The sequence below is a fragment of the Megalobrama amblycephala genome, linkage group LG10, assembly GCF_018812025.1.
Source record: "Megalobrama amblycephala isolate DHTTF-2021 linkage group LG10, ASM1881202v1, whole genome shotgun sequence".
Lineage (NCBI taxonomy): Eukaryota > Metazoa > Chordata > Actinopteri > Cypriniformes > Xenocyprididae > Megalobrama > Megalobrama amblycephala.
In genome coordinates, this window is record NC_063053.1 from 26,709,491 (window position 1) to 26,721,608 (window position 12,118).

At 37.9% G+C, this 12,118-nt stretch overlaps 1 protein-coding gene across 1 annotated transcript in view; it reads right to left on the reverse strand.

The window, feature by feature from the left end:
• LOC125277223 (protocadherin-15-like) overlaps window positions 1-12,118 on the reverse strand; it is a 274,335-nt gene that overhangs the window by 197,696 nt on the left and 64,521 nt on the right. The window contains 1 exon segment of the mRNA XM_048205573.1: window positions 9,424-9,489. Coding sequence (XP_048061530.1) covers window positions 9,424-9,489 — 66 coding nt within the window.

Consider the following 12,118-nt stretch of genomic DNA (forward strand, 5'->3'; position numbering starts at 1 on the left):
AGAACGTGGAGCGTAGGGGTGTCCTGTCTATTTATTGTGGTAACTTGTTTTGTGCTTTGTACTTTTTTGGTTAGGGAGATAGGGAAGGTAAATGTATTTTATTTTCATATTCACAGGTTATTTAATCCCTTTTTTCCTTTCTAGATTTGTTTTATTTGTTATTTTAGCCTTTGAACACCCTGAAGAGATGCTCTATTTCACTTGTTATATTTATTTTAATGCCCCGTTTGGATTTTTTCTGATTTCCCCTAGGCGCGGGGCATAATAGACATTTATAGGGCTGGGTGGTATATCGTATGGGTGGTATGGAGACTTGCCTGAAGACACCAGGGGGACAATGGACGAAGATGGAGTTGATGGACATGGAGACCTGGGCACAGATGAAGACTCAGCGAGACTGGGCGACACCAATGGCCAAGGAGGAGGCGCCATTACAAGTGTCCGAGGTGAAGCCAGGGTGCCAAAGGGACTAAAGTGGAGCCAGTGTGATTGAGGACCAAGGCGAAGCCAGAGGGAAGGCAGAGCCCATTGGAGCCAAAGGGGTGGAGGGACGAAGCGTAGCTTAAGGCCAGTAAGTCTATGGTTCAGACAGAGCAACATCTGACCAAGGCAGAGACGGAGGGACTAGGGAGCCAGGTGGAGCCATAAGGAAGACTGTCCCAGGTGGAGCCAAGGGAGAAGCCAAGGCAAAGTTGACTGATCGACAGGCCAATGTGGAGTGATGGGATCGACAGCTGGAGCCAGGGGATCCTCTTGACTTGGCAGTGCTGGAGACCGGAAGGCAAATCCACACAATAGAGTGGTGTCAGAGCAGGAGGCAAGGGGCGGAAGGGAACAAGTGGAGGCGGGGCTGCGGAACTGACTGAACTTGGAAGAGGAGGTGGGAGAGGGAGGCTGGGTGGGAACTTTGGAGACACAGAAGACCCAGCAGGGGGCACAGGAAACTTCAATCTGGGCGGAACCAGCAGGGCCACAGGAGACTTTGGGTGGGATGGAGCCAGCAGGGGTGGGAATTAATATAAACATCCTTATCCAAATCATAAATAGCATGCAGAGGTCAGCTTCAGCTCACCCTCAGTGGTGGGAGTGTGACAGGGTCTTCCTCCATTCCCTTCAAATTCCACTAGTAATCCCATGGTGGAGCATTATATTGCTGTCTTACACACCTGGTTAGACGATCTGTCGGGCTCAGGCTCTGGGACAATCCTTGGCTCAAGTCCTGACTGCTGGAGCTGTGATCGTGGCAGGCTCCAGCCATCCATCTGTAATGGACTTTGGCGTCATGTCCTTGCAACGGGGTGATGGCTGGCTGGGCTCTGGGTCTGGAGTGGGGCTGGTGATATCCTCTGCTGGGCAAACGGTGAACGCCGATCTATTGTTTACCAGCACCCACTCGTGCTGGTGAAATCCTCTCATAGACCATTCCCTGGGGGTGGTGTAAAAAAGCAGAGTGAGCAGTTTGGAGAGTGACATGCCCAATCCAAAAAGTCTCTGGTGTGGCCCTCCAGGGAATGGTCCTTCTGCTCGAGCCAGAGCAGTTAGACAGTGGATTGGTCATTATGCTGCAAAAATTCTTTCTTAGGGTCCAGTATTCTACCACGAATGGTGCATGATGAAAGGAGTATGGAACAAAAACAGTCTTTAATGTTAAATCCAACTCGGAAATAATTAGGGATGTCCCGTTCAGGTTTTTTTGCCCTCGAGTCCGAGTCATTTGATTTTGAGTATCTGCCGATACCGAGTCCCGATCCGATTCTTCTATAATACATCAAAAAAAGAATAAAGAAGAGCGAAAAAAAACAGATCCAGGACGTTCCTTATTTTTTATTTAATTACAAACAGAGCACTTCTGTGAGGTAGCTTGAACAATCAAGTAATAAATAACATAAATTGTTCACTTCACTTCACTTTAGTGCAACAGTAAATATAAAAAAGGCTAATATAAAAACAAATATATTTGGTTTGATTTGGGTATGCTGCAGTCTGTGTAATAACTAAAATAATGTTTATATATATCATATTTTCTGGCTAGTTTACTTTAGTTTTTTATAATACACCATACTTTAACCCAAACTGAATAATAAAAAACAAGTTTAAATGGGTAAATCTTCTATTATTATTTTTGATTCTTAATTTTCTTTTCTGTCATACTCAAATTCTTGTTAAAACACATTAGACATGCGTATTGTGTGCATTTTGAACACTTTTTGTGTGAAATTATATTTATTTTGTCCATCAAAAGTGTGCTTTCACTTTAATTACGCGTCAGCAGCGCAGCGTGTGTCTCAATCAGCTCCCTAGTTCAGTAGTCAGGGCACTGATCAGGGTATCAGCCACATTCACTTTCATTATATACTGATTCACGACCTAAAGAGCTAGGGAGCTGATTGAGACACAGGGATAGACTCGGTGCCGAGACGATCGCGGCACTGCTGCTTACGCGATGCTCCTGCCTGACGCTTTACGAGCTGCTCCTGCTGCCTGTGTGAATGCATCCGTTGGTTGACATGCACGCTGAAAAAAATATGCGCTACTCACGCGCCGCTTACGCTTGCAGTGTGAAACAGGCCTAACTCTGTGCCACCGCATCACTATAGATGTGTTAAAAATAATGAGAATATATATACATATATATCCGAGTCCTGATCGGGAGGTAACCTCCGATTCCGATCGAGTCTGAAACCACATGATCAGGCCCGATTTCCGATCACGTGATCGGATCTGGACATCCCTAGAAATAATCAGGAGATTACAGGAATGGGCAAATTAACACAACCAAGTTAACATTGATGATACCGGGCAAATAAACTTAGGAAACTCAGGGCTTAAATATGTGGGGAGTAATTAATGTGAACAGAAACAAGTTGGGGATAATTAACAACCAATGAAACTAACTATGAACACAGGCAAATGGGAACAGAGCAAACAGAGTGAAAACAAAACCAATACAGAACCTAACAGAATATACACATTATAGTAATGCGATTTTAACCCCTTTTTTTTTGCACATAATATAGGCCATAGCACAGACTACATGGTTACATTCACTATGGCCTAGTTTCACAGACAAGGCTTACATTAAGCCAGGATTAGGCCTTAGTTAAATTAGGACATTTTAGTAGTATTTATAAACATGCCTTTACTGGTGTGCATCTTGAGACAAAACAATGGCACTGACATATTTTAAGATATGTTAGTGCAAGATGTTTTTAGTTAAGACAGTTCAAACATCTATTTTAGTCTGGGACAAGGCTTAAGCCTTGTTTGTGAAACTTTTCATAGCCTTCAATATGAACATTGTTTGTAGGATCATTGGCCAGGATATGAAATAACATTGATTTAAAAAACAAAAATGGGGTACACATCCACCATATATACACGTATATCACCATTTAGCCAAAAAATACCAAGATATGATTTTTTTGTCCATTTCGCCCAGCCTTATTAACATTCAGTTGTGAATTCTGCTTGTCAACTTGTCAGGTAGGTAAAAGTATATTGACTAACATACACAGGGTTTTGTCAAAATTGCAGTAATTAGTTGTGATAGCCTTGATAACATCGATACGAATGTGTTGAAAATTACAAACCAAATAGGACTGGCTTTGTATGCTATCATGTTCCAGCACAAGTGTTTATGGGGCTTTATTGGAGTTTCTGAATAATATGCAGGTAAATGTGTCTGCCTCTTTTGCTTTTTGTATCACTGCCTCAACAGATACACTTGTTCCTGTTTTGCTTAAGTGGCCCAGAGGGTCCCTTCGGCTGTTTTGCCTCATCACAGTCCGCTAGAGCGAGAAACTAAAAACAAACTAATTATTTAAACACACAAGCATACCGAGCAAAATATCCATTTAACTGCTCTCTATTACTCCAACTACATTTCCCAGCAGGCCTCTGCCTCGATGCACTTTCCTGAGCCAACACACGCATGCTGAACAAACTCTTTGACCCATGGAATGGGCAGAGGGGAGGGAGGGAGAGAGAAGGGGAATGAAAAGAAAAAAAAGGATGGAAGGAGGAAACAGACAGTAAACTCGCATGTAGTAGCCAACACCTGTCGCATCAACAAACAGACAGTGTTGTCAAACGCTCCGTTGAGCGCTACAGCAGTGAGTGGCTCCTTTATAAACGCATGATGTGGTGTAGCATCACCTGCACGCAGATACAGTATGTGATAAACGGCCCCAGCGTGCCTCCAACACAAAAACACCATCTGTGGCTCCAGCGAGAGCACACTAACACACACTCGATTTCAGCCTGGAAACCAACAGATATCTGCCTATTGAGCTTCAGACACCAGCATAACGTCTGGGAAGTTTGAAGAAAGAGCCAAGTCATGAGGGAGAGCAGGAGTAGTTTGTTGCTGCAGTTAGCTGCTCCACAGGTGTAACCCCAGCCAGCACTAGCATAGCTATTGCGCCGACTAATTTGAGCCAGTCACCAGAGGAAGAACCAAGACGCCCTCTTCAACGTCAGTAACCTCCATGTCAGCGTAGTTTCCTAAGGGGCTGTTCACACAGAAAGCGTTTTTCCATTCCAATGCGCTACTTTTCCATTGTTTTTCTATGTAGACACGCGCTAGACTAACATGCAAAACCTTTGCGCTCGCGTCTTGCATCTTTTGCAGCATCTCGCGAATTACATGTTGTTCTAAAAACACGGCGCTCAAGTTAAAGTCAGTTCAACTTTTAAAAAACGCATCTCGAGACCTTGCATTTTTTCCTCATATTCCACTGCCCGTGTCTCGCGTTTCTCAGCTGGCTAAAAACGCTTTGGTGGACACACGGCCTAAGATTGTGATGTGGTGTTCGTTTAATGTTTAATTTAAGTGTAAATCATGCAATCTGATCATGCATACATATGTCTTGTGTTGTTAATGCTAAATGTAAATGGGTGCTCTCCAGTAATTAAGTCTTTCACCTTTGCATGTAAAAGTTTTATATATATATATATATATATATATATATATATATATATATATATATATATATATATATATATATATATATATATATATATATATATATATATTTTTTTTTTTTTTTTTTTTTTTTTTTTTTTTTTTTTTGCTTGTTTGTTTGTTTTTGGAATATGCCTATTCTTTGGCCAAATATAATTTAACACTCTGAGGTCTGAAAACGCGCCGGCGCATTTTGCAGGTTTTTTTTCACATTGCAGCAAAACAGACTTAAAATACTCCGTCATTTTTTGTCATAGAGACATAAGTAATATATCAATTGAAACTATAGAATATCTTCTTTTATTTGTATACACTCAGAGTAAAAACACAATGTTGTGCTTTTTGTAAAATAAAGAAAACTAACATGATGCGTGATTTCTCCTCTCCCTCTGAACGAACTCCAATCTGATAGTTCTCAGAAAATGAACTGTAACTTAGTGAATACTAATCACAGAACAATTAAACTTATTTTTAAAAAAAATGTTAAGATGTCAGGTTTTAAATCATGTAAGTCAAATCGAAAACAAACCTTCTGTGTTTATGTAATCTGTATGAAAAGAGAGCCATGTCAGAAGTCCGTGATTCAGCTCATTATCCGCTAATGCGGCCACGCCCACGGAGGGAGCGCTATTCAGACGCAAATTCAGAGGCAATACATGCATTCATCGTCTCAATCGTGTATTTATTGTCTTGAAAAGTGTTTATCTGGATGTAAAAGTCATGGTTAGGGAGCTCTAGAAGACATGCAGTTAGTTCCTGTTTTCTTTTCTTCTATAGATGAATTTTAGATGAGTTTTTGTTTCTCTAGCGCCCTCCGGCTGCAGTATGAATTGGAAACTCCATTCATGGAATAGCCTCTTCTTTTAGATGAATTTGTGGACTAAAAATGCACAGAGAGCGCCCTCCGACTTCAAGGATGAATTGAAAACACCAGCGCTCAAAGTAATGACAATGAATATTAAATAAATATAACTGTATAGAAAATTGACATAAGCATATGAGAATCCAATATTTCTCCAAATGTGCATGCTTTTAAACTAAAAGCCTATATTCAGACTCTTTGCATCACAGAAATACATTATATTTTAAAGTATAATATAAAACCATTACTTTATATTGTAATAATATTTTTCTGTATGTTTCATATATCATGATGAGCTTGAGACATCACAGAAGGTTTTTTTCACAGCCTACCTGACTGAAATGCCTCATTAATATGCAAGTCATTTCAGCTCATTACTATCCAATTCTTTTGTCTTCTCAGGTGAGAATGGCCCATTATTCAGTGGTGATTCACGCCTCCACGCATACTGTGTTTCTTGGCAAAAAGTGTCTTACAAAAACTAAATCAATATATTGTTTTATATGAAGGAGTAGGCAGCATAATTATTACATAATTTTGAAGCAAAAACTCTAGTTTACAACCTCCAATACCCTAAAGTATTGTAAACACAGATTTACTATACATATTTTGGCCTTATTTCAGTGACTTAAGTTTTTTGTTTTTTCAGTAACCATGCATAAACATTATTCCTTCAAAAACACAAACATGTACATACATGTTCCTCATATATTATTGTAGCCTAGTTTGTGCTGAATACAGTGTAATGACACTTTTGTCATTTATATGTTTATGAACAACTGAAAAAAGCACAAATGTCAGGGCATGTCAAAACTTCTCCAGGCCCCAAATCAGCCTCAGACTCCAGAGGGTTAAAGTCACACTTCTGTTGAATGTGGTGTGTACCATAGCTGCTTTTATTAGGAAAAAAAAAATTCTTTATGAATTTCTTTATGAAGTATCTCTGAGGTCATGTATATCGATTATTTTCACCCCCGCATATTGGTCTAGCCCCCCTTTAGCACCGGTAGAGAAAAAAATTCTGGCACCGTGCATGATTGAACCCAAGGTTTAGCAGGTTAGCACAGGCAGCCCCTACTGGTATATGTCATAACTACACTTTTATGGGGCAAAAAGCATCTTCATTTATTGAGGGCCATTCAAAAGTAGCGGTGTATTTTGACAAAATACCATTTTTGCAAGCAACAAATAATTCACTATAACTATGCTAGCTTTTTTTTTTTTTTTTTTAAGCTCTTAAAAGCATGAAATGGACTTATAATGTTACCTGTCTGCTGCATTTGAAATCGCAGCTCAGGATAATCATTAGTGAAGGGTTTGGGACTGTGGACGTCATTTTCTTTTCCTTTTGATTTATCATTTGTAGGATAAAAATCCATTTGAAAAGTAACAGCTCATCTTTCCTCAATATGCCACAGGATTTGAGGTATTATTGACGTCCAAAACATTTTTTTTTCTATGTAAGATCAATGTAATTGTACATATTAAAAGCTATACACTAACAAAATATTTTTTTTTTATTCAGCAATGATGCATTAATTGATCAACAGTGACAGTAAAGAGAAAGAATTTCTATTTCACATAAATGCTCTTCTTTTCAACTTTCTTTTCATAATAAAATCCTGGGAAAATGTATCATGGTTTCCACATAAATATTAAGCAGCACAACTGATTTAACAGTGATAATAAATTAAGCATAAAATAAGCATATTATAATAATTTCTGTAGGATCATGTGACACTGAAGACTGGAGTAATGATGCTGAAAATTCAGCTTTGCCATCACAGGAATAAACTACATTTTAAAATCTACTTAATTGGAGAACAGAGATAAAATATCTTTTTAATAAAACTATTTCACAAATAAATACAGCAATAAATACTCAAATAAATGCAGCCTTGGTAAACATAAGAGACTTCTTTAAAAAACAATAAAAAATAAAAAAAAATAGGCAGCGGCTATTTGCACTAAATTTGTAGTTAGATTTATAGGGCAAATAGTGGCAGATACTATTTACACCTCATTGTATGACAACATATTCAGTGTATATGATTAAATTTATTAAAATCATAAGTGGATGCTGCCTTATTTGTACATCCCAATCCCTAAAGCCCTCCCCTACATCTAGTCCTAACCCTACCCGTTAAACACTTTATTCCCGGTATTAAAAGGTGCCCTAGAATTAAAAATTGAATTTATCTTGGCATAGTTGAATAACAAGAGTTCAGTACATGGAAATGACATACAGTGAGTCTCAAACACAGTTGTTTCCTCCTTCTTATATAAATCTCATTTGTTTAAAAGACCTCCGAAGAGCAGGCTAATCTCAACATAACACTGACTGCTACGTAACAGTCGGGATCATTAATATGTACGCCCCCAATATTTGCATATGCCAGTCCATGTTCAAGCATTAGACAAGGGCAGGACGTCTGGATCACAGCTGAATAATCAGACTAGGTAAGCAAGCAAGGACAACAGCGAAAAATGGCAGATGGAGCAATAATAACTGACATGATCCATGATATCATGATATTTTTAGTGATATTTGTAAATTGTCTTTCTAAATGTTTCGTTAGCATGTTGCTAATGTACTGTTAAATGTGGTTAAAGTTACCATTGTTTCTTACAGTATTCACGGAGACAAGAGAGCCGTCGCTATTTTCATTATTAAACACTTGCAGTCTGTATAATTCATAAACACATCTTCATTCTTTATAAATCTCTCCAACAGTGTGTAATGTTAGCTTTAGCCACGGAGCACTATCAAACTCATTCAGAATCAAATGTAAACATCCAAATAAATACCATACTTATGCGATTAGACATGTTGCATGACGAACACTTTGTGAAGATCCATTTTGAGGGTTATATTAGCTGTGTTAACTTTGTTTATGCACTGTTTAAGGCAACCGCGAGCTCCGTGGGCGGGGAGCGTGAGCATTTACAGGGGCCGCAGTCTAAATCGGCACATATTTAATGATGCCCCAAAATAGGCAGTTAAAAAAAAATTAATAAAAAAAATCTATGGGGTATTTTGAGCTGAAACTTCAGACACATTCAGGGGACACCTTAGACTTATATTACATCTTTTCAATATTTAGAATATTTTCTTAATTTTTATTTAAATAAACTCTTCTCCGAGCTAATAAGCAATTGGAAAAGGGAGACGAATGAGTTTGAAAACTCGGGTCATCGTGTCAAAAGCTAACTCCACCTCTCCACACCGCTGATCCTGTTATCAACAGGATTTCTTTTGTAATTTTGTCTGGCTCAATTCAACAATTGGTGGGTGGAGTTAATGTAAATAGCCTCTACCAACAAGGAGGGCTTTTTGCACTTGGTGTAAAAAGACACTCCGTAAAAAACATTACAGCCTCCAGACTTTTCATCTGACAATGACATTTCTATCACAATAGCCATGAACCCCTAGGGCTTTGTAAACCCCCAGCTGGGAAATCCTGAATCACACCACAGAAAATCAAATTAACTTCATAACAAAACGCATGGCAAACTTTGATCAATAGCAGAACAGACCACTCACAGGAAGCAGCATGCTTCAGATTCATCATGAGGAGATGATGGCACAGATACTTACCATTTGGACTTTCCTCATCAATGGTGACGATAGTGGCAGGTGGACCCGACCGTGACAACTTACACTCTGTCAGAAACAGAAAGAGAGAGAAATACAGTCAGACTCAAATCTGCCATCACCTTCATCACAACAACACATCACTCATATCTCACTCACATGAGGCTACATCTAGATTATGAACAGCCGACACTAGTGTTAAATGATTTTACTGGGTGAGCAAGTAGAGTCAAAGAAAGAGAAGAGAGAAGCCTGTCAAATTGGCTTCATGATGTGATAGAGGAAAGAAAGGAGTCTTACCCTCATAGTGCCAGTCTGAGGGGCGTTAGTGTCAGCAGCAGTGAAAAGAGAGAAGAAGAGAAGAAAAGGAAAGATACATATGAGAAGAAAGACAGCCAGAGAGAGGAACACAGAGACTAATGTACAGTACAGGGCTGTGCGCAATTCACAGCTGAACTGGGAGTGCCTTTTAAATGCAAACCCGAATTTGAGAATTAAAATGAAATTTTTAGTAATGCATTTCCTAATTTTAAAAACACTTTCTATAAAAGCTTCTGCTAAAAGACTATATGTAAATGTATTTAATTATTAGCATGAAATTTGCAATCATAGACACAACACATGGGTTATTACATGAGGAATATATACAGTTGTATAGGAAAACCTAGGAAAACTGGCTTCTTCGCACTTTATTCAAACGTTATATTAAATATTTTGTATGTAAGTTGTGAAGTTGTGCCTGGAGTGTAAAATTAATGTATGCGTTTCAAGTTCCAACTTTCATGACGCAATGAAACATAACGAATTGTATGGACGTCATTTTTGGCCAAGTGGTCATACCAAGCTTGTGCTATTATTCCCAGCCTATAATTCATGTATTAGCTAGCTATATTATTAGATGTAATTTTGTGGGATTTAGTGAAAATGGCCAGATGGAAGGAGTTGTCAATCAAGGAAGATATTGTTAAAATGCCTATATCTGGTCAATCTGTTTTGGATATTGCTCATCTGCAGTGTGGCCAACATTTAGCTGTGCTTTATGACAAAAATTAAAATAGCTTTTTTTCATGGTAGTACTCAATTTCTTTCACAGTACTGAACTGAAAGTCCCTTTACAGGACTTAAAGGGATAGTTCACCCAAAACTGAAAAATGTACTCATTTACTCACCCTCAAGTTGTTCCAAACCTGTATATATTTCTTTGTTCTGCTGTACACAAAGGAAGATATTTGGAAGAACAGATCTCACCTCCCGCTGACTACCATTGTAGGAAAAAAATACTATGGCAGTCAATGGGGGGCGAGATCTTCCTTTGTGTTCAGCAGAACAAAGAAATTTAAACAGGTTTTTGAACAAATTATGGGTGAGTAAATTATGACAGAATTCACATTTTTTGGGTGAACTATCCCTTTAACTCTCATGTTGTGTTCGGGTCATTTTGACCCGGAGAGGATTTTCCCATACCCGAAAATGCTAGTTAATGTTATCTCATTGGACTAAAATTTGCTGACTTTACTCATCCAGAGACTAACAACTTCCCCATTTTTTTTTATTATTATTTTTTTTTTATATAATTTTTGTAATTGTTTTGTGGGGGTTTTTCCACATTGTAACACTTGTGGTGTTCCCGGTCAAAAAGGACCAAATATTGGATTCATTTTTTTTTTTGTCAACTCATTTTCCTTCAAATGGGAAAGGTTTTATATTTCTTTTTGGAACTGATCGATCATATGTCTTATTTATCTGAGCTTATGTACCTCAGTTTTTCAGTGAAAAAAAGCGTAATTTTGTCAATTTTACAAAAAATATTTGAAAAATTTGCACTGTTTATCACACTAGTTTGCTTAAATGTTTTACCAGGAAATTTGTTTTGAAATGATTTTGGTTTTTATTTATTACAAAATGGCACAAAGTCACACTTGTGGTATTTCCGGTCATAAATGACTAGCCAACAAAAATAGCCTTTAAATCACTTGTTACGCTATATTATCACCGAATATTGAATTCAATCTTTTTGTCAACTTGTTTTCTTTACATTAGGACAGGTTTTGTATTTATTTTTGAAACTGATAGTTGATTTGCGCTTATATTGGTCAATAATGACTACCCATTGAAAATGAATGGGGGAGTCAAATCTCAGAGAAACAATTAGTGTTCAGGAGCGTGTTCATCTTGTTCGTGTTCACATATGTATATGTGGGCGAGCAAAAATAAAGGCCTCGGACCTCTGCATGTGTGGATACATGCATACTCGTGCATCCACACATTCATGTACACAAACAAACCATTTTGAGTATTACAGGCTTTCGTTTGCACAGAGATGAAATTTATTCTCAAATCATTGAGGCTCAGATCAATGATGCCTACGATCAATCAGTTACATACAAAATACAAAACCTGTCCTAATTTAAAGAAAACAAGTTGACATAAAGATTGAATCCAATATTTGGTAATAAAATAGCGTAACAAGTGATTTATAAGTTATTTTTCTACACGCCGGTCATTTTTGACTGGGAACACCACAAGTGTGATTTTGTGCCATTTTGTAATAAATAAAAACAAAATAAATCTATTTCAAAACAAATTTCCTGTTTAAACATTAAAGCACACTAGTGTGATAAACAGTGCAAGTTTTTTTCATATTTTGTGCAAAATTATCCACAAATAATGTTTTGTTTTGGGGTTTTTTCACTCAAAA